This window comes from Lithobates pipiens, unplaced genomic scaffold (genome assembly GCF_037356315.1).
Source record: "Lithobates pipiens isolate NorthernLeopardFrog02 unplaced genomic scaffold, aLitPip1_a1.2 Scaffold_27, whole genome shotgun sequence".
Lineage (NCBI taxonomy): Eukaryota > Metazoa > Chordata > Amphibia > Anura > Ranidae > Lithobates > Lithobates pipiens.
This window is the reverse complement of record NW_027507788.1, coordinates 143,603,630-143,627,733: the sequence shown is the minus strand read 5'-3', so window position 1 is coordinate 143,627,733 and position 24,104 is coordinate 143,603,630. Positions and strand designations below refer to the sequence as shown.

At 42.9% G+C, this 24,104-nt stretch overlaps 1 protein-coding gene across 1 annotated transcript in view; it reads left to right on the top strand.

Annotated features, from left to right (window-relative positions):
- The window catches only part of LOC143934196 (cyclin-dependent kinase 11B-like), a gene marked incomplete in the record, with an annotated part of 108,610 nt that overhangs the window by 17,762 nt on the left and 66,744 nt on the right, over window positions 1-24,104 (top strand). The window contains 3 exon segments of the mRNA XM_077457597.1: window positions 227-340; window positions 12,042-12,178; window positions 17,255-17,374. Coding sequence (XP_077313723.1) covers window positions 227-340; window positions 12,042-12,178; window positions 17,255-17,374 — 371 coding nt within the window.

Genomic DNA, 24,104 nt, shown 5'->3' with positions numbered 1-24,104 from the left:
GGGTAAAAAAAAAATATATATATATATAATTATTTTATTGATATATTAAGTGTGGTAGGTTCATGATTGTTTTTAAAGAAAGGGCAGTTGTCCTTTACCCATTCAGACCAAAAGTAGGATCATAATTGTACTTGCATTTTTTGTGGCATAACAAAATCCATGCTTCACCAGTATATGGTGTAGACAGCAACAATTTAGTCCTATTTGTACTCCGAACTCTCCATAGGATTAAAAAGAAATTGCAGCGTGTATGTGCTGGACTCAGTGGAGAAGAATATGAGAATAGGTTGTGCAGCGATGAGGAGGCTACCCAGCCAAGGACTCAGCGGAACGGGGACAGGTGTGTATAAGATGTGGAGGTGGGGCGGATGGTGCACCCCTAGTAAGTGAAATTGCTTTAAAAGTGCAGTTACACTTTAAAGGTTCTGAACTGAACATATGTGCAACAAGCTTTTATTCTCGTTTTAAAGATTAATTGTTTTTTGACTCACAACATATAAGCGTTAAACACTTGCTATCACAGATTTGCCAGGTTTTGTTACAGGCCTCTTATCCAGATCCACAACCATTCCTGTTGAAATGGGAATGGGAGCTAAATGTATCCCCTGATGATATGGAATGGGGCAAAACGCTGGCGCTTACCTTTTAAGCTGTCTCTTAATGTCTCATGCACAAGATCGGAATTACCAAATCGTGTCTAGGTGGTGTCGCTGCCCTGCATAAAATTTATCCTACCATACCAGATACGCGTTTGAGATGTTTACAGGCCCAATACACCATGACGCACATATGAGGCACAATGTCTGCATTATCAATTTTTTGAATAAAACACTACACCTATATGACAAACTTGTTGGGATAAGCTCCCAAACAAACCTTGCATATCCATACTTTCCATGTTGCCGGGCTCCTATAACAAATCAAGAAAAGCTTAATTCGTAATTTCCTTACGGTTGCCCACTCTGTTAATTGCTAGATTTTGGCGCTGACTCCATCTTTAGCCGATTGGGCTTTTGATATGGACAAGAATTATTTTGTAGCAGATACAAATGGACACTGCTTCTCCTGGGACTTCCCATGAGTAGGTGGCTTCCCCCCTCCCTCCCTTTCCCTACATTTCTCCCCCCCCCCCCCCTTTTTTTTTTCTTCCTTCTTTCCCTGTCTTCCTCTTCTTATTTTGCTTTCTGCTATCTGTCATTCTGTCATTTTTCCTCCTTGGATTCTTTTATTTTTGCTGCTTTGACATAAAATTGCTATGGTGTTTTGTTTTTTGTTTTTCTTTTACTGTAGCACCACTATGTATTAATGTTAAACTTACCGTGATATCCAACATAACATGACTAGTGGTCTATTGAGTTAATTTTTTTATACAGATTTTATGTTCACTTTCCCATTGGGACCTTTGTTATCATAGCTCTGTGATGTTTGACCTCTTATTACTATGGTGTTAATGTATACCTATACATTCTCTGGAAATAGATTAGAATTCTTATGTTTATGCTATTAACTGTTTAAAACTTAAATTAGAACTCTGGGATTGGCTAAAAAAATCCCCATCAGTGCACCCCCACACACAAAATGCTAAACCAGATATTACATTTGTGAAATTCCTTACCATCCATTGAAGAGAAAAGTTTTCATAAATTTTTCAGAAGTCAGCTCTCTTATTCAAAAAATGCATCATGTATTCTGCCAGGGAGGATCTATTAGACCAGTGATTGCATCATTCTCTCTCTCTCTCTCTCTCTCTCTCTCTCTCTCTCTCTCTCTCTCTCTCTCTCTCTTTTGCGATTCGGCACTGCGTCGCTTTAACTGACAATTGCGCGCGGTCATGCGTCGTGGCTCCCAAACAAAATTGACGTCCTTTTTTTTCCCACAAATAGAGCTTTCTTTTGGTGGTATTTGATCACCCCTGCGGTTTTTATTTTTTGCTCTATAAACAAAAATAGAGCGACAATTTTGAAAAAACGCATTATTTTTTATTTTTGTGTTATAATAAATATCCCCCAAAAATATATAAAAAACATTTTTTTCCCTCAGTTTAGGCCGATACGTATTCTTCTACATATTTTTGGTAAAAAAGATCGCAATAAGCGATTATTGATTGGTTTGCGCAAAAGTTATAGCGTTTACAAAATAGGGTTAGTTTATAGCATTTTTATTAATAAATTTTTATTATTTTTTTTTTTTTACTAGTAATGGCGGCGATCAGCGATTTTTTTTATTGTGACTGCGACATTGTGGGGGACCCATCGGACATTTTTGACACATTTTTGGGACCATTGTCATTTATACAGTAATCACTGCTATATAAATGCAGTGATTCCTGTGTAAATGACACTGGCAGTGAAGGGGTTAACCAGTGGGTGGCAGTGTAGGGGTTAAGTGTTCCTAGGGGTGTGTTACTAACTGTGGGGGGGTTGGGCTTTCATTTTAGTGAACACTGATCTCTGCTCCAATCACATGGAGCAGAGATCAGTGTCACTAGTTGCTAGGCAGAATGGAGAAATGCTGTTTACAACGGCATTTCTTCATTTGGCCGCTCCGTGAGACGATCGAGTCCGCAGGTCCCGCGACCGGACTCACGGGGGTCCCGACCAGCGCGGGGCCGCCGGCGCGCTCCCGATGGCAGGGCGGCAAATTTAAAGGGATGTACATGTACGCCCATTTGCCTGCCCGTGCCATTCTGTCGACGTACATCGGCATGCGCTGGTAGGCAAGTGGTTAAACTACGTTTCCCATTAATCATTGGAGTGAATGTGGGAGGGTACACTTGGCCTGTACATATAAATGTGAACAAGCCCACGTTAACATAAATCGCACCCCTCATTCTGCAGCCACACTACTGAGCACAACACAGACAGTGAGGGGAAATTCGTATTACTGTAAAGCATGCATGTGCACAATGTTTCGTTTATTATATGTAGTCTACTTTCATTAAATATTGAATTCTCCCCTCTCTAGGTATTCGGTTACTACCCGTGGCTGTAATTTTCACATGCCAGCTCTAACAGGAGATAAACAAATTTCCCTTCATACGTTATTTAGTCATTACTGAACGGTAGACACGTGGCCATAATCATAGGGGTGTGCACCCCAAAGCTACACGCGTGTGTGTAATATATATGTGATATAAAAAGTCTACACACCCCTGTTAAAATGTCAGGTTTCTGTGATCTACAAAAATCAGACAAAGATAAATCATTTCAGAACTTTTCCACCCTTAATGTGACCTTTACACTGTACAACTCAATTGATAAACAAACTAAAATCTTTTCGGGAGGGGAAGTAAAAATAATAAAAATAAAATGTGGTTGCATAAGTGTGCACACCCTCTTATTACTGGAGATGTAGCTATGTTCAGAATTAAGCAATCACATTCAAACTGATGTTAAATAGGAGTCAGTACACACCTGCCATCATTTAGGTTGAATATTTTTTTGAGTTCATTTTCAAATAAAAGCAGTAGGGGGATACAAAATAGAAAAAGGGAAGGCGGGGATAGTGGTAAACAAATACCACACAGTGACATGCGTAACAATAGATAATGAAAACCGTGAATAATAAAATCACAACCTGTATATGAAATTGGGTAGGGTGTGCACTGTAGTTCACCGGGGTAGATACAGATAAGAAAAGGTGGTCGGGGGGGGGGGGGGGGAGTAGATATTCAATGCAGTGATACATTTTTGGTAGCATATTCTACCAGCTGAACAACGATATGGTGCGAACCTGAACTGCAGTGTTCCTGTTATGTAGCCCACTGCAACAAATAATACTCCACCTCTGAGTTACCTGGAGAGGTAGTCTCATTAGACAGACTACCTGAAACTCAGTGGAAGAATAATAATGGATCCAGATATACCACAGTTGAAGATGCTTGTCCCATGTGTCATTTTCTCTTGACTGCATCTCCATGAGCATAGTGTCGTTAATTATGTCAATCCAGCTATGGAGGAGGGGGAACCACCTCAGTTTTCCAAAACGTAGTTATGGGGTGTCGCGCCACTGCCACGAAGAACCTGAGAAGGTTGCATTTCTGGGATTAAGCTGAGCCCGGAAGGATGGATAAGAGCGCAATCTATACCACCAGGAAATTAACTTATAATTTTTCTCCTGGATAAAGCTGGAGATCGAGGTTTTATGAGTAATGATAAATGAAGTATGCCAATCACTTTGGGATATCTCTATCCCCTAATCCTCTGACCATGTTCATGTATAAGTAGGTAACGCTTCATGCTTCTGCGATAGAATCTCCTTGTAGATCATGGATAATTGATGTCTAGAGACCACACACCTGTAAGAGGTCTATGGATCTGGCCAAATAAGTGTAGGGATTTACAATATTGCATTTTACTAAGTTCAGAGAGCCAGGTAGTCGAATGTGGATGACATCCCATTTGGACTCTGAAAGGCCGTTGGTAGAGTCACAGGGAGCGCCTGAAATAAGTACAACAATTTCGGGAGAATATCCATTTTAAAAATATTAATACGACCAAACCATGGTATCTTAAGATGGTGCCATGATTCTAGGGATCGCCTGATTTTGGTCAGTAAAGGGCTGAAGTTCAGGGGATACAAGGTGCACAAGTCTCGTGGTATTTCCGTCCCTAGGTACTTAAGAGACTAAGACCCCATTCACACCTGAGCATTTTGTAGCTTGACGCCTGAAGCTACAAAACGCTGGAGGGGAAAAAATCCATTACTCTCAATGGAGAATCGGGCTGATTTTTCTTCTTTTAACATTGATGACCTTTTGCCCTGCACAAATACGCCGAAAATCGCGGTAAAAAACGCTGCAAAAACGCTACGCTCAGGTGTGAATGCAGCCCTAGACTGCCAATGAAAAGGGAAGTTGTTTTCGATCATGGTTAAAGTAGGGGCCAGTAAGGAAATGTTCAGACCTTTGCTTTTGGCAATGTTCAGTTTGAAATTACTGTGAGAACTGAAGTGCTGAAGTTCATGTAGGAAAGAGGGAATACTAATATGGGGTTGTGCCAAATGTTCTATGGATATGGCAAACAATAATTGAGACAAGGGGCAACCTTGTCTGGTGCCATTATTTAGCAGGAAAACTTCAGCTTTTTCTCCGTTGGCTGAAGCTCTTGCTGAAGGAGTGGAATACAATGACATAATTTTAGATAATAGTTTGGGTCCCAGTCCTATCTGTTGTAGGGATAATCGAAGAAAAGACCAGTTTACCCTCTCAAAGTCTCTCTGAGTCACAGGCCAGTAGACAGGTGGGGATGTTTTTATGCTGTGCGTATGTGATTAAATGAAGTGTCTTTGTCGTGTTATTCCTAGCCTCACAGCCAGGAATAAAACCGACTTGGTCACTATGTATAAACTTTGTGGAAGTAAAGGGGCTACACTGTTTTCGAGAATAACTTGAGGTCCACATTCATGAGTTAAATGGGTCTATAGTTACTACAACTCCAGTGATCTTTAACCAGTTTGCGAATAACAGCTGTTTGTGCTTACAGTAACTGAGGTGGCATAGGATGTGTCATCTATCTCCTCAAACACCTGTGCCATCAGTGGGGCCAGGAGAGGGGCAAAGGTCTTATAACAGCAGGGCATGTACCCGTCCGAGCCTGGACTTTTTCCCAATTTAAGGCTCTTGATTACGGATATAAAATCTGAGGTAGTGATTGGTGTTTCTAGTTCTTCTTGAGCACTAATGGGGAGCTCGGGTAAAGCGTTATGCTGTATGTATCTAGTCATCCCAGACAAGCCTGCTTTGTGGGGAGTGCCAAGGCTTGAGGGAAGGGATAAATTATATAAGGAGGAGTAGAATTTTTGAAATTTTGAGACAATCTCTGAATTTCTATGTAGTTTAGTATTGGTAGAGGAGAGGATATGGGGGATACTTTGCTTTTGTTGTCTCAGGTGGAGAACTTGTGCCAAGAATTTACCACATTTATTGGCTTAGGTATAATGCGGGTGTCTTGACTTGTCTCATGCTGTCAGGGAGCGCTCTGTCAACAATCACACCTGCCAATCTTTTAGAGTGCCTCTGATTAACCCCAAATAAAGTTCAGCTGTTCTAGTAGGTCTTTCCTGACTTTTTCTAAGCGCATCTTACAGCAAAAGCCATGGTCCGCAGAGAGCTTCCAACTCGCCAGAGGGATCTCATTGTGTTGAGTGGCAAGACAGAAGCCTTTTTTTATGAAAAAAAAACATCCAACCCTGGCTAAATTTTGCAAAAACGCATCTGAAGTCTCCCAAAAGCAGGTGAGAAAATGTTATGGTCTGAGGAAACCAAGGTTGAACTTTTTTGGCTATAATTCGAAAACATATGTTTGGACCAAAAACAACACTGCACATCACCAAAAGAACACTGTACCCACAGTGAAGCATGGTGGCGGCTGCATCATGCTTTGGGGCTGTTTTTCTTCAGCTGGAACAGGAGCTTTAGTCAGGGTAGAGGGAATTATGACCAGTTCCAAATACCAGTCAATATTGTCATAAAACCTTCAGGCTTCTGCTAGAAAGCTGAACATGAAGGCGAACTTCACCTTTCAGTATTAGAATGACCCAAAGCATACATCCAAATCTACAAAGGAATTGCTTCACCAGAAGAAGATTCTAGTTTTGGAATGGCCCAGACCTAAATCCGATTTGAAAATCTGTGGTTTGATCTGAAGCGGGCTGTGCACATGAGATGTCCTCGCAATCTGACAGATTTGGAATGTTTTTGCAAAGAATAGTGGGCAAATATTGCCAAGTCAAGATGTGCCATGCTAATGAACTCATACCCAAAAAGACTGAGTGCTGTAATAAAATCAAAAGGTGCTTCAACAAAGTAATAGTGTAAGGGTGTGCACACTTATTCAACCATATTCATTTTTTTACTTTTATTTTTACTTCCCTCCACCTAAAAGATTTCAGTTTGTTGTTCAACTGAGTTGTACAGTTTATAGGTTACATTACAAGGGCAAAACCATCTGAAATGATTATATATATATATATATATATATATATATATATATATATATATATATATATATATATATATATATATATATATATATATATATAATTACACAGTCATATACGTGTGTGTATGTATACGTTTTATATATACACACACAATCTCACAAAAGTGAGTACACCCCTTGCATTTTTGTAAATATTTTATTATGTCTTTTCTTGTGACAACACTGAAGAAATTACACTTTACTACAATGTAAAGTGTATAACTGTAAATTTGCTGTCCCCTCAAAATAACTCAGCACACAGCCACTAATGTCTAAACCAGGGGCAACAAAAGTGAGTACACCCCTAAGTGATGATGTCCACATTGGGCCCAAAGTGTCAATATTTTGTGTGGTCACCGTTATTTTCCATAACAGCCTTATCCCTCTTGGGCATGGAGTTCACCAGAGCTTCACAGGGTGCCAGTGAAGTCCTCTTCCACTACTCTATGATGACATCACGGAGCTAGTGGATGTTAGAGACCTTGCGCTCCTCCACCTTCCATTTTAAGGATGCCCCACAGATGCTCAATAGGGTTTAGGTTTGTTGACATGCTTGGCCAGTCCATCACCTTTACCCTCAGCTTCTTTAGCAAGGCAATGGTTTTCTTGGTGGTGTGTTTGGGGTCGTTATCATGTTGGAATACTGCCCTGGGAGGGGAGGGGATCATGCTCTGCTTCAGTATGTCACAGTACATGTTGGCATTCATGGTTCCCTCAATGAACTGTAGCTCCCCAGTGGCGGCAGCACTCATGCAGCCCCAGACCATGACACTCCCACCACCATGCTTGACTGTAGGCAAGACACACTTGTCCTTGTGCTCCTCACCTGGTTGCCGCCACACATGCTTGACACCATCTGAACCAAATAAGTTTATCTTGGTCTCAACAGACCACAGGACATGGTTCCAGAAAGCCATGTCCTTAATCTGCTTGTCTTCCGCAAACTGCAGGCTTTCTTGTGCATCATCTTCAGAAGAGGCTTCCTTCTGGGACAATAGCCATGCAGACCAATTGATGCAGTGTGCGTTGTATGGTCTGAGCACTGACAGGTTGACCTCCCACCCCTTCAATCTCTGCAGCAATGCTGGCAGCACTCATACGTCTATTTTCCAAAGACAACCTCTGGATATGGAGCTGAGCACATGCACTCAACTTCTTTGGTCGACCATGGCGAGGCCTGTTTTGAGTGGAACCTGCCCTGTTAAACCGCTGTATGGTCCTGGCCACCATGCTGCAGCTCAGTTTCAGGGTCTTGGCAATCTTCTTATAGGCCATCTTTATCTAGAGCAATATTTATTTTTATTTTTTTCTCATCCTCAGAGTTCTTTGTCATGTTGACCTTCCAGTGACCAGTATGGGAGAGTGAGAGCGATAACACCAAATTTTACACACCTGCTCCCCATTCACACCCGACACATTGTAACACTAGCGAGTCACATGACACCGGGGAGGGAAAATGGCTAATTGGGCCCAATTTGGGTATTTTCACTTAGGGGTGTACTCACTTTTGCTGCCAGTGGTTTAGACATTAATGACTGTATTGAGTTATTTTGAGGGGACAGAAAATTTACACTGTTATACAAGCTGTACACTCACTACTTTAAATTGCAGCAAAGTGTCATTTCCTCAGTGTTGTCACAAGAAAAGATATAATAAAATATTTACAAAAATGAGCCGTGTACTTACTTTTGTGAGATACTGTTCTGCGTGTGTGTGTGTGTATATCTCGCCTTGACTATTGCAACTCCCTTCTCATTGACCTGCCTCTCCACAGGCTATCTCCTCTTTAGTCTATCATGAATGCTGCTGCCAGACTTATCCACCTTACCAACCTCTGTGTCTGCCAACCCTCTCCTCCAATCCCTACACTGTCTCCCAATCACCCAGTGAATTAAATTCAAAATACTAACCACAACATACAAAGCCATTCACAACTCTGCCCCGAGCTACATCACCAATGTTGTCTCCAAATATCGCCCAAATCGCCCCCTCCGTTCTTCTCAAGACCTACTACTCTCAAGCTCTCTCGTCTCCTCCCACACTCGTCTCCAGGATTTCTCCAGAGGCTCTCCAATCCTCTGGAACTCACTACCTCCACTGGTCCGGCTATCCCCTACTCTTGCTACCTTCAGGCGATCCCTGAAAACTCATCTATTCAGGGAAGCCTATCACGTCTCTAACTAATCTCCTACCACTTCCATCAGCTCATTCCCGACAGTTATAACCTTTTGTACCACCTGCCCCACCCTTTTAGATTGTAAGCTCTTCTGAGCAGGGCCCTCTTAATCCTCTTGTATTTTATTGTATTGTCTGCTTTTTATATTGTAAAGCGCTGCGTAAATTGCTGGCGCTATATAAATCCTGAATAATAATATATATATGTGGACGGAAGTAAAAATGGAAAACTAAAATAATATGGTTGCATAAGTGTGCACACCCTTAAATGAATTCTTTGTTGAAGCCCCTTTTTGATTTTTTTTCAGAACTCAGTCTTTTGGGTATGAGTATCAGCATGGACTTGGCAATATTTGCCCGCTCTTCTATGCAAAAATACTCCAAATCTGTCAGATTGCGAGGGCATATCCTGTGCACAGCCCTCTTCAGATCACCCCACAGATTTTGAATCGTATTCAGGTCTGGGCTCCAAAACTTAATCTTCTGATGAAGCCGTTCCTTTGTTGATTTGGATGTATGCTTTGGGCCATTGTCCTTCAGAAAGATGAAATTCCTCTTCATATTCAGCTTTCTAGCAGAAGCCTGAATGTTTTGTGCCGATGTTGACTGGTATTTGGAACTGTTCATAATTCCCTCTACCTTTTTAATAAGGCCCCTGTTCCAACTCAAGAAAAACAGCCCTGAAACATGATGCTACCTCCACCATGCTTCACTGTGGGTATGGTGTTCCTTTGGTGATGTGCAGTGTTGTTTTTGCGCCAAACATATTGTTTGAAATTATGGCCAAAAAGTTCAACCTTGGTTTCATGTGACCATAACACATTTTCCCACATGCTTTTGGGAGACTTCAGATGTGTTTTTGCAAAATTTAGCCAGTCTTGGATGTTTTTTCTTTGAAAGAAAAGGCTTCCGACTTGCTACTCTACCCCATAGCCCAGACATATGAAGAATACGGGAAGATTGTTGTCATATGTACCATACAACCAGTATTTTACAGACATTCCTGCAGCTCCTTTAATGTTGCTGTAGGGCTCTTGGCAGCCTCTCTGACCAGTTTTCTTCTCGTCTTTTCATCAATTTTGGAGGGATGTCCAGTTCTTGGTAATGTCACTTAGGGCTGGGGAAAAAATCTATTCAAATCTTGAATCGAGTTGAGAGGTCAAATCGATTAGAAATTTCAGCAAATCGACTCTTAGATTTTTATTTTTTTTTCCACCAGGATCGGCGCTGACACTGTGCCAGTGCTGCGGGCAGGAGTTATTAGGCAAGGCCATGGCTTCGGCCTAGTCTGCGAGGCCGCACGCTGCAGACTAGGCCGAAGCCGAGGCCTCACCTAAAAACTCCTGCCCGCAGCTCCTCAGGACCGCTGTGGTGTCCATAAAAAAAATAAAAATAACTATTCGAATCGTCAATTGAGTTGCGGTTTTTTATTTTTTGAGAAAATTGCTCAGCTCTAATGTCACTGCTGTGCCATATTTTCAGCTTCTCACTGATCCCTTTATTCCCTGCCTCTGATGTTGCCTGGCGTGTATGAAGTTAAATGCTCAGGGAACTTTTGTCTCTCTGCATTCTTTACTGTGTGATCTGATGGGCCTAGGCTATAAACGGAGTAAGGGAAAGGAGATTAGTTGAGGAATGGAAATTATTGATAAAGGCTGGAGAAACGTGGGGGAGGATATAGGGAGAAAAGAGGCAGTGGTGACAGGAGAAAGCATGAATAGATGACAGGCTGCCTGGTTATCTGTACTATACTGTGTATAGCAGAGGTGGATGACAGGAGCCGAGCTGCAGATACATGCAGGATGAGAGAGGGGGAGGTATGAACAGCTTTAGGAGGGGAATTAGTGGAGACAGGGAAGAGAGGAGGCGGAGGAGGAGACGCCACAGCCAATGGGCAGTACAGATCGGGGTCTACAAGTTCTGTCCTCCCACTACAGTAAATGTGGACGAAAGTGGAAGTTCCTGATTGCTGACACGTGGGCAGTGACAAGACCGCTGGCCAAGGGTACAGGAGGCATAGCAGCCAGCGGTCTTACCACCAGGAAATCACTGGCAAGAAACGGTTTTATTTGAAAGGTACCATTCTATTACAGAGGAACTACAGAGCTCAGAAGAAGATAGATGGCATATTTGGTGAAGGTAGGAGATCAGCAGCAAGGCTGTGCAAAAAAAGCTTTTACCCAGAGTTCTGCTTTAATAAAACAGATTCAACGTAAGGAATAAACAAAACATTGTACATTTTGCAACAGAAGGACACAGGTTATTGAACATGTTTATCTTTCTTAAAGAACATCTTTACTGAGGGAAATCTGCACACAGCAATTCTTGCTCTTCTGAAAATGATGGTTACCTGGCTGTCTTTTGTCTTCAGTATTTTGAGTTGCACCCAGAAGAAACAATCTGCATTTTAGTTGATACTCCTGATTTACATACTGATGTTGAGTACAGTTACTTGTAGAACTGAGGATATTCAATCAGTATTACAACTTTTCCTTAGAATTTGCCCAAAAAAAAAAAAAGAAATCTGCAACGACATCTACATAAGTTCCTCAGTACAACTTTCCATTTGATCTCATAACCAAGAATCACTGGTTGGCGGTTCTCCTTTACGGTTTTCTGCAAGCAATAACTTAAAGGAGAACTACTCTTTAACCTGGGGACTATTTTATTAAAGAACCCCCAGATAAGGTATTACCCTGAAAGATGATTTGACTTAATTATTTCAGTTACTGTAAAACATTTACCTGTAAAATTATCCAATTTCAACCTCTTGTCAAAGTGTCACTGTGTGATCTACATATGGTTTGCATTTTTTCTGTATATTTTCTGGTACTGCTCAGTGCAGTGTAATGTTACCTTTCTCACATTTTTATTTTATTTTTTTAGGGATCGATTGGAACAATTGGAACGGAATAGAGAGCGTGAGAGAAAAATACGAGAACAGCAGAAAGAACAGAGAGAGGCAAAAGAGAGAGAGAGGAGAGCAGAGGAGAGACGTAAAGAGCGAGAGGCAAGGAGAGAAGGTATTTGCATCTGCTATGCTCGTATATTGGGAATCTTTAAAAATAGTTTTCTGCATTATTAACTGTTGTTCCAGAGGCCTATCTTCTCAAATTGTCTATTGTAATTCAGACAGCTATTCCCATATTGAGAGGTACTAAGAAATGTTTTTGTAGACCTTTTCATGCAGGCTGTTGGTGATCAATGTCAAACTGATGTGAGTAAGAGCGTATTTCATATAGATATGCTTCTGTTCCCAAGTCTCTGCTCTTTTGTATGTGGGTTTAATACTTGTTTATGCAGATTTTTAATATTTTCATAATCTTACACGTTTACTGTAGCTGTCTGCATCCAGTAGTAAATATATCATCAATCTACCCGCAAAACAGATTATAGTTGCCTAATCATTCATTGAGGGACACAGGGTCAGAAAACTCCTGAGTAGCATTTATACTGCTGCTTACAAGAGTATTGGACACTGGCAAAAAATAGTGTCAGCCATCCTGTATAACTTTGCTCACATCCATCATGGTTTAGTTTCTTACTAGTGCCAAAAGAGAAGCAAACACATTTCTTTGATTTTTATCAAAGTGATTTTCTTCTGTCAAGATTTTCCAGATTCTGCAGAGCTAGAAAAGCTTACTTTGCAGCTTTCAAGATCCGCCCTTCCTTAGAATAGCCATGGAGGCCCTACCTCGGGTCCCACTGTGAGAAAGGCGCATGGCCGGCCTGTGATGTGACTTGTGGGCACCGGGTTCTGCAATTGGCACTGTGCAGACACTGCATGTGCCAAATGAGGGCTGTAATACACCCATCTGGTATTAAAAGTGGTTAAGTCAGGTATTCCAATTCTTGCCAGGCCCTCTGCAATAGCAAGATGTACTACACAAAAGTGTGTGTGTGTTTTTATTTTTTTTATTTTTTTCTTTCCGCAACTAAATACCTTAATTTTTCTGGTCACATAACCGCCCACCGCTCTCCTTCCCCCGATCTGTGGACTACAGTAAGAGGGGCTGAGTTTCCCCTCTGACATTAGCCAGATGGTCACATGACCGCACATCGTCTATGTGAAAAAAGACATTTAGCTGCAGAATTAAAAATCACGGTGTAGTACATCTTGTTATTGTAGTGGGCCTGGCAGGAATTGGAATCGGTAACTTTTTACAGGTGAAATAGGAGTAACCCGACTACGGTATCATGGATTAGCCGCCATGATTACTGTGGTCAGTGCACTAAGGGGGACACAGGAACAGGCAGGATCAACCGGGTATATTGCAAAATAGAAAGGGACAAATGACACCACACAAGCACTATCCGGTTTAACATGCTTTAAAGGAATCTAATCTTTTTTTTTATTTATTTTTTAGGGTTACAATCACTTTAATGCATTGCTCAAAATCTGTGTTGGTGCCACAACACTTAAGTCTGTTAGAGGCCCCTTGCAGTGTTTGCAACGCTGGTTGGTAATTCCAAGCACATAACGTGCTGATGCACATACATGAATGAAATTTATTGAATTTTTTCCCCCACAAATAGAGCATTTTGGTGGTATTTAATCACTGTGTGTTTTATTTTTTGCTAAATAAACCAAAAAACTACAGAAAAACTATTTTTCATAGTTTGTTATAAAACTTTGCAAACAGGTAATTTTTCTCCTGCACTGATAGGTGGTGCTGATGGGCAGGTACTGATGGACATTGGCAGCACAGATAGGCGGCACTGATTGGCAGCACTGTTGGGACTGCACTGATAATCAGTGCCCTGATTATCAGTGTAGATTTCCCTTTCACACAAGCCAGTTATCGGTCTCATCATGCTGTCAGCATGAGGAAATGAATGCCGATAACCGGCTTTTGTTTACATCGTGATCAGGGAAGGGAGGCCCCTCACCAAGCCAACATCCAAAATATGTAAATAAGGATTGAGAAAATCAAAAAATAAGTGGGCTTTGTGGGCACATAAGAGGAGAAATCATAAAAAAAACATACAAAAATACATTTTATTGCAGCATAATTAAAAACCATATAGCAAACATACAAACGACACCCTATAAACACAGTTACAAGTTACCCAATAATACAGTTTTAGAAGGCTGAATCAAAAGTATAAAGATTGACTTAATATGTCTAATAAATAACATTGCGAGTACAGGTGTACACATCTGAGCTGCGTTTAAGGTGCTGTAGACCTTCTACCACCTTTGCAGCATTATCTGCCAGGGCCTCAACAATAGGCCCCCCTATTTGGGCTATCTGCTATATCTATATGCTCAGATGCTGTCTCGTCCATTACAAATCTGAGAATTCTTTGTATTTATCCAATATATCGATGTAGCACTTCAGAGCCACAATTTTGTTGTTGGTACTTTGACGGAAACGTTCGTATCCATAGTCTACGATAAGCTATCTTTGTGTGGTGGCCTGAACTTTGATTTTGCTACATTCTGATTTATAACAAGTTGTCTGTAATAAGACGCAGCTGATGTATAGCAGGTCTATACATCAGCTGCGTCTTATTACAGACAACTTGTTATGTATATGCATCATTTTGTACACATTAGACCTAAAACTACGTCATTATGGATGTCTGTCTAATTTTTTCAGGTATCCCTATACTCTGAGTTACCGATTTACCAGCACCTACCCAGTATTTGTCCCGAGGAAGCTAATTTTTAGTGAAACGCGTAGACTAGAAAGTTTTTTGGAGGTGTCTTTTGAATCAATTTTCTTTATTAGACATATTAAGTCAATCTTTACACTTTTGATCCAGCCTTCTGTAACTGCATTATTGGGTAACTGATAACTGTGTCTTTATAGGGTGGTGTTTGTATGTTTTCTAGATATTTTTTTTAATCATGTTGCAATAAACTTTATAATTTTTTTAATGCTTTCCCCTCTCATGTGCCCACAAAGTCCACTTATTTTTTTGAGTTTCTCAACCCTTATTTACACATCGTTATCAGGCAGCCATTATTCGGCTATAGTGCGGTCAGGAAGCGGTTAAGGACCATGTGGATAAGGGACTGGAAGCCCTTTCTAGGGCTTTTTATCCCTGGTGGACACAGTCACATAGCCTGTCGTTGCTTTCATGTCCATCTGCTAGACCCTGGATGTATTGTGCATGGACATGGCTAGAGATCCCAGATAACTCCTTACTGATCCCTCTACTCTCCAACAAGTGTAACTTATGCCTGTTGCTCTGCAATATGGTGTTAATGAGCTTGCGGATATCATACATCTGATCTCTAGAATGGTTGTCCTAACCGTACACCTGCAGACGACCCTTTGGCTTAAATGCTGGTCTGCGGAACATCAGTGCAAAAGGCACCTTTCTACCTATGCCCTTTTATGGTGAATGGATTTTTGGTGCCTCCCTGGACAACTTTTATCAAGGTTCTCACAGGGGGACAGAGCACTCTTTCATCTCAAAAGAAAGCTAAGCCTTAGCGTCTGCCCCTGATGCTTAAAAGAAATACTTTTGTTTCTTTCAGTACTCCAGGTCCAGAAACCGTTCCCTTACAATCCTTCGCCTCCAGAATCCTCCACGCCTATGGGCAACTAACTCTTCCTTGCACTGAAAACAGCCTTGCATTCTTGGATAAAATCGTCCACGGTTTTTACATTTTCTAAGCTCTACGGCATGGATATTTGGGTATATGCTGATGCAAACTTTTTTTTCTGTTTACATGGGTTTTTTGGAGTGTTCTTTGTAGTTTCCCACCCCTTAATAGAAACTGATTTTGATGTTCCAAATGTCCTTTTATGGAGTTCATTATGGGACATAGACCCAACCCCTGTTGGGATCACACTTTCTACTTCTTTTGGACGAAACTAAAGCACGATGGGGGCGAGAAGAGTTATAGTGGCCAATGGTCACTTTTTTGTTTGATTCTCCTGTAGGCAGCAGTATAAATATGTCTCAGAATTTTTCTGACCCTGTGTCCTTTAATGAAGTCCAAGAACAGGTTTTTACGGTAAGTCTAATATTTTGATAATGTCCTAGGCTGCCACAGATTGATGCCTTTTAATTCTTAAAGTGAGTGCCATTTATATTGGAGAACTTTAGGAACCACTTGTATGATTCCTTATCGGACACCTTTTCCCTCCCTGCAGTGTTAAATTCATTCCCTGATTATGGCCACCCCTCTCTGTGCCGGACAAGGCTGACAGGTTGGAGTGCTTATTCCTTCACTTGCTGCTGTGTATTTTTGATGCATCCACAGTGACATGTTTGAAAAAAAGAAAAAAAAAGGAGGGCTTTGAAGGAAGAACACATAAGTTCACAGCACTGCTATTGTGTCTGTTTCTGAAATGGCAAGTGATGTTTCCAATATGTGGAGCAGGGTAGCTCTTCTGCGGCAGTATTCTGTCTGTGTATTTTGGAGAGATACTTGAGAAGTTCTAGGTAGAAAATGTGACCCGTGCTTACCTAGAGAGGACACTGTCACCTTACCTGTTTAGTGCACAGTAACCAGGACTATATAAATCCACGCTCCAACCACATTATGCTCACATCTCCTGCACTTGCCTGCTTCTCCTTCCTTCTAGTAAACAAGTACTGTCATGTGATGGAAGGGATGATATCGCCACTCCCTGTGAGTTCTAACAAATATGTGTTGCTCTAATAATAGTTTATGAAGATAGGGACAAAATCAGATCAAATCTACACCCACTGTATCAGCCGATGGGAATCATCTGGAAAATTAAATTTGATTGGTGGTACAATGCCAGTGTCTCTTACACCAATTGATTGTGTCTGGGCACAGACATGTACAGCTTTAATGCTCACTTATTACGGAATTGAACCTGGTAACCAGTGTATTAGATGGTGCAATTGAAGGAGACAACATCTAAATAATCAAATTGTAGTCTTAAAATAATGTCTACTGATTACATTAAAAACCATTCAGGTATGCTGGGACTTCCTCATCCTGGGAGTTCCTCATCACCCAAAGGAGTTTTTTTTTTTTTTTTCGTGACTTGTATACAGTTTTGTTTTTTTGTAAAGTAAACGCCTCTTCTACATTCATTAAAGCATGTAACTTCCTAGTCTTACATCTGCCAGTTTAGTTATTCCAACCTGTACAACATGCCTTCCAGGGCCGGAAGGATCTGCGCTTCCTCAGCGCAGGAAGCCAGGGCTCTTGCAAGAGACTGAGAAAATGCAGTACGATGTACACTATACAGATTCAAGAATAACTGTAGAGTTTAGCACTCAAAGTAAGTTCTGGCTTTCTAAACCTATTTTTTACAGCTATAACTGTAAATAGCTCCTGCAATGTATTGTACTTTTTTACAGAACTTCAGGCAAATGAATAAAACATGCAGAGCCTTGCCAAAGTATTCACAACCTTGATCCAGTCACTCTTGAATAATACATTTGAAGACTGAAATTGTACTCTCTGTGATATACATTTTTTTTTTTTTTTTTATTTTTTTTTGAAAATTCGAAACTTTGATTTTCATATTAAATTGTTTTGTAATAGAGAAAAAAAAGTTTAAAAAAAAAAAAGCTTAGGGATATTTGCATTAAGGTCCATCTATACCATTCTGAATAGACTGCCAAAGCAATGTTTTTAATGCAGAACACCACTTGCATTGTAGGGTTCCACACTGAGTTTTATTGTGCTATTATAACATTGTAATTATACCGTGCTTCATGTATTTTTGTGTGTTATGGTAATGTACAATAAAAGCACACATTGTACCATGTTTTGCCACAACACACTGATGAAGAAACTCTTAATTGTGGAAAATCCTGAGCCTTTGTAGAAAGAAAATATCTGCCTAACAAGGTTCTGGCCTCCCATGGTGAATTGTAAAATGAACCTTTTACAAGTCTGCATGTCACAGTATTTTTTAGCAAGAATATACTTTTTCAAAAAGAGCTCTGCCTTTTATCATTTAAAAACTGGTCTTTGAGCTCCAGTTAAGTGATTCTGCCTAGGCTGAGGGTGATGTAAGTAGTCTACTGCATGCAGGAGAAAACATTTCTTCAGTCTCCTCTTCCAGTGGTCCAACTGCAACATTGTAACTTTGTAGGAAGTCAGGTAAAAAGACGTAGCAGTGGCTGTTGCTTGTCAGACATTTGTGAACATAACTGCGCACTTCACATCTCTGAGTCAACATCTCAGTGCGGGAAGTAGATGGTATCCCAGTATGATGCCTGAACAGAGATGGCCACGTCTCTCTAGTGAGGGATTGGGGTTGATTTGATAAAGGGTTTAAGAATCTTCACTCAATAAATAAAATGTAGATTCATTTCAGTTATCTAAATATGTCCCATTTTATTTTATCTTCAAATGATTGGTTATGCACAATTAACACCACTACAATTTATTATGTGAAGATTTTTAACTTCTTTAGTAATTCAACCTCTTTGTCAGGGGAGAAACTGTGCTCTGTGAGAGATAGTAAGTGCCACAAAACATTATTCCAGTGTTTAAATGTCCCTGTCGGTCACTCTTGTCTTAAGAGCATGAAAGCTATACTGAGCCTGCAGGGTACTGCTTGCAAAAGGTTCAGTAATAGCAGTCTCCATATTTCTCTCATAAACATTAGTGTACACGTAAGGAATACAAATACTAAACCTAGTCATTTCAAGGAGCACATGTGTGCCCACAGGGTGTTCTCCTATCTTGGCTTTTTCCCACAATGTAATGAAGTTGAGAAACATCGTAATTGATGGCTATTAAATACTCGAACAGATTGCTTATTTCGGTTTTTATTTTTCCTAACATAAAACAATTACTTCTGAGTATGAATACTTTTGAAATGAAAAAAAAAAAAACACAGAGAACATTTCAGGTTAGAATTTGATCAGAATATGTTGACAAGGCACTGTGTGTATTCAAGCCTAGTGAGATCATTTGCAGTCAAGCTTAGCAACTTGTCTATGATGAGCACGTCAACTGAAAATTTAAATCAACCTTGCGCTGGTAGTGTCTCCTCTGTAATTTTATGGGATAAATGGCAAAGTAATTAAGGGGCTTACAAGGAGAGAACTTGTTGTGGATGTCATTGTGCTCATGTCCAGTGTAGTCCAGGACAAGGCAGGGTAGTGGCATAGTTTGCCGGGTCTAAAAAGAGTTGTCACCCTCCTTATGCTATGCAGCCAAATGGCACAACAGGGGTGAGCAGATCACAAGAGAATGTTTAATACTTTACAAATCTTTTTTTGCAGATGAAACCACTCCTTAATGCTGTATTGAGCAGTTTAGCTGGAGTTGCTCTTTATCCCTTCCTCTGCCATATAAAACATGGCCATACTTGGGCAGAAAAAAATATGATGCTGTCTGGTAACCTTAATAAAATAGGTGTGAGTAACATTCAGCTACTTCCTTGATCCAAAAAGCTGGCTGGCGTGTCTGTCTTTTCTGATAGAAACAATAGACCTGGTCTTCACAAATCCCAGGAGCCAAGTGACCAGTCAGCCCAGAAAACTATAATGGTGGAATTTTTACACTTATTATTCAGAGTGCATTCTCCAAGGCTCCTTAAAGTTCCCAGTGGCATCGAATTGAAAGTGACTGGCGTTTAAATTATAGGTTCATTTTAACTTCCACCTACCGCTAAATTCTTGCAAAAAATGTGTGTTTGTTTCACTTTTTGCTTACTATGAGTGTGTCATCTAGATCATTGTTTTTCAACCTTTTTTAAGCTAAGGCACCCTTTAAAATTATGGACAATCTCAAGGCACCCCATTCTAAAATGTAAAAAAATGACTATAATAGTTTTACGTTATGTGGAAGCATGGCATGGGCACACCTAGGACACCCAACATTTATTCTTCCAAAGCAAAATACACTTTCTTTTATATTCACCGACCGACACAGCTCCTCTCTGTAACTAAATGGGTTGAATAGCCTGCCATTAGGAGAAACTTGGCAAAATTGCTACACAATACACAGAACTTTAATCCCACCCCAGGGGGGCGGGCCCCGTGCTATCAACCCTTCCCACTGCTCCTTGCAGATTCAGTTTTTATTTTGCCTAGCAAGGAGAATGACCTAGGAAACCCTGCGGGCCTCTTGGTCCATATTTTTGCTGCTTTTTGCGCAAGATGAAAGATCCTGTGATCTTCCATCAACTGCCGGCTGGGTGACAGGCTGGTTAATGGTATCCTTGTGGTCTCTCCAGTCCAGCCGTCGAGCGTGAGCAGGCCGCAGCTAAGGCTCGGCAGGCCACGACATGCCTCAGCATGTCGCGGTGAGCTTCAATGCTCCGGGGTATACATATGATCGGGCTACTGATGTCTGGATCACAGTATACCGAGGCCAGCAGCCACCCTGTAACTGCGCAGGAGTGGGTCTGTGATGGAATGTCTCCCAGCTCTTCAGGACTGGTAAATACGGCTCTCCCTGCTTCGGTGGGGTGAGCATCTGGGCATTCCCTGGGGGGTCAGTTCGGGGGCCACCTCACCTCCCTATCTTCTCTCCGAAGTCCCTATCACCCCTCCTTCCCCCCTCTTAGGGGGGTGGCTGCATGCGCTGCGGGCGGTGTGTGTGTGGGCTGCTGTTTCTCAGCTATGGGGGTCTGTGCGGCTGGCATTGGTCCTGGTCCAGGTCTGGGGGTCCCAAAACATGTTTATGGAGGTTGTTCTGACTGTTAGCAGGCAGCACATTTTTTTGCTCTGTCACCGCATGGTGCCGTTCCGGCGGCCATCTTGGATTTGGGAAAGCTATAAATTCCCTTTGGTGAGCTTCAGCAGCCATTTTCTTTAGGATTCCTATTGATTACATTGGTGGCCATTTTCTTAAAGCCTGAGAGCTTTTTTCACCGCTGGCCTCTTGTGGCAGCATTACATGTGCTTCTCTTGCTGCTTCCTGTATGCACTGTGTGTGTGCAGGACGCTGAATGGCTCTTTGCTGAACGCTGGTGGGAGCTGCTGCTGCTGACACAGTTTTCTCCTCTCTGCAACTGGGAACCCCCTAGGGACTACATGCTCTGCAGTAGCTATCACAGAACGCCCCAGGGTGGTGAATCTAGCGCTAAGTACCCCCCCCCACACGCGGTGGCAGCAGGAGGGTGGGACCTTCACTGTCCTAAGTCCCCTTGCAGGTGGCAGACAGGCTAGGGTCAGCATGGCTTCAGAAACTGGTGTTTCTTCCCCCGAAATCCAGGCTATAGCAACCGGGTCACCTGCAGTTAGCACTGTGCGCATGGACGCCCTGGCGGCGGTCCATGACTCCTATGTTGCTAAGATAGAGGCGGCAAGTGGCAGGAAAGGTGCACGTAAGAGGCCCCTGCCCCCCCCCCCCCCATCCTCTGTGGAGAGCTCTGATGCAGACTCGGGCACTGCTGCGGCTGGAGACCCCTGCTCTGCCCTATCAGACGTGGCTGACCAGGACCGTTCGGATAGTGAAGATGATTCCCCGTCCGGGCGCGACAAGGCGCTTGTTGGAGCACTTATCACAGCTGTGCTTGATACCCTGAAGATTTAGGAGCCAGCGGATTCCGCTTCTGATGTACCGGTCCCTTTTGGGTCCCGCAAGCCAGCATGTTCACCTAAGGTGTTCCCGTATTTGACTTATTTTGACAAATAAATCTACAGGGAATAGGGTCGCCCGCAACGGACCTTTTCGGTCCCCAAAAATTTGGCGGTGCGTTACCCCTTTGAGGAAAGCTTTCTCAAAAAGTGGTCTGCTCCTCCGGTCGTGGACCCCCCAGTATCTAGGTTAAATAAAGTAACCACAATCCCGGTTGAGGGGACTCCTGCGTTCAAGGATCCCACGGACAGGAAGGCCGAAGCAGTGGCTCGTTCCTTGTTTGTTTATGGTTGTGGGGTCAGCCATGCAACCTGTACTGGCATCCTCACTGGTGTCGCAGACACTGACTGAGTTGACAAAACTTTTGCACCACGAATTGGGAGAGCAGAATGTCTCCCCTGTCTGCGTGGAACTAGCAGACCAACTAGTGCATGGCCTTAAGTATGTTTGTGTATCGGCCCTGGATACTCTCCCTCTGCTGTCCAGGGCCTCAGTGTCAGCCGTGGTGCTGAGGTGCCTCATTTGGCTGAAATGCTGGTCTGCTGACCAGGCATCCAAGAAAGCCCTGACGGATCTTCCCTTCCTTGGCGAACGGCTCTTTGGAGCCTCGTTGGATGACATTATTAAAAATGCCACGGTGGTAAGAGTGCACTACTCCCACAGGTCAGGAAGGCTAAGGAGCCGCGCCGCAGGCAAGGGCCCTCCTTTTCCGCTCGCAATCGGCTTTTTCGTCCTCCCGGTGCTTTGGCAAAATGACCCCAGCTCGACAGGACCCCCACGGACGGTCAGAAGCGTCCCTGGAACCGCAAGCCTAACAAGCCTCCGAACAAAAGTGCTACTGGATGAAGGTTTGCCCCCACCCATGTGGTCGTCTTCGGGAGTTTGCAGCCCGTTGGACCTCTCGTTTATCAGACCAATGGGTCTGCGATCTGATTTCCACAGGTTACAAGATGGAGTTTCTCTCTTGGCCGCCAAACAGATCCTTTACCTCCAGCATACCCGTGTCCCTGGTTCGCCGGGAGGCCCTGTTAGGGGCGGTGAGGGACTTGCTGAATCGGGGTGATTGTACCAGTTCCGGATTCGGAACGCTTCCAGGGGTTCTACTCCAATCTGTTTGTGGTTCCCAAGAAGGGAGTACGTCTAATATTGGACCTAAAACACCTCAATCACTTTGTAAAAGTGCAGAGGTTCAGAATGGAATCCGTTCGCTCAGTAGTCGCTGCACTCCATCAAGGGGACTTCCTGGCATCCTTGGACATTCAGGATGCCTACCTGCACATACCCATATGCCTCCGGCATCAAAAATTTATGTGTTTTGACAGTTGGGGAAGCCCACTACCAGTTTGTGGCTCTTCCTTTTGGCCTGGCATCAGCCCCCAAAGTCTTTACCAAAGTACTGGCTCCAGTGTTGACGTTGTTGAGACAACGCGGGATCGCAATCATGGGTTACCTAGACGATCTCCTCCTGAGAGCTTCTTCCGCCTCAGAATTAGAGGAGGATGTGGCGAACACCTTGCAGTCCCTGTAAGCATTTGGGTGGCTGTTGAACCTAAAGAAGTCGGTGGTGATACCAACTCAGCATCTGGAGTACCTGGGGTTACTATTGGACTCCAGGGAGGCGAGGATTTTTCTCCCCTCAGACAAATTGCTTACTCTCAGATCTGTGGTCAAACTGCTGATGAACCGCAAGTGGTCATCACTCCGCTTTTGCATGCAGGTCCTGGGGCTCATGGTAGCCTCCTTCGAGGCAGTACCTTATGCCCAGTTCCACACCAGAGTCCTGCAGAAGGAGATCTTGACAAAATGGGACAAATCTCCGTTGTCCCTGGATCGGCAGATCTAGGTGAGCCAGCCGGTCAGGGACTCCCTGATCTGGTGGTTGAGGTCCCCGGTGATTCAGTCCGGAAAATCGTTCCTTCCTCTGAAATGAATGGTGGTCACTACGGACGCCAGTCTGTCCGGTTGGGGTAAAGTTATGGGGATTCAGTCGGCTCAGGGCCTCTGGTCGACGGAAGAATCCAAGTTGCCGATCAATCTGCTCGAATTGAGAGCGATCAGGCTGCGTCTCTACATGTGGTCGATGTGTCTTCAAGGGCGTCCAACTAGGATACAGTCAGACAACGCCACAGCTGTGGCGTACATAAATCACCAAGGGGCAACAAGAAGCTCAGCCGCTGCTCGGGAGGTCACTCACATACTTCAGTGGGCAGAGCGACACGTTCCGGCCCTGTCAGCCATTTACATCCCGGGGGTGGAGAATTGGCAGGCGGACTATCTGACTCGACAGATGCTGGACCCAGAAAAATGGGCATTGCATCCGGAAATATTCAGGCTGCTGTGCCTGAGATGGGGCACACCAGATGTGGATCTATTGGCCTCCCGGCTCAATCTGAAGGTGCAGAGATTCGTGTCCAGGACAAGAGATCCGTGGGCAGACGCGTTGAACACGCTGGTGGCTCCAT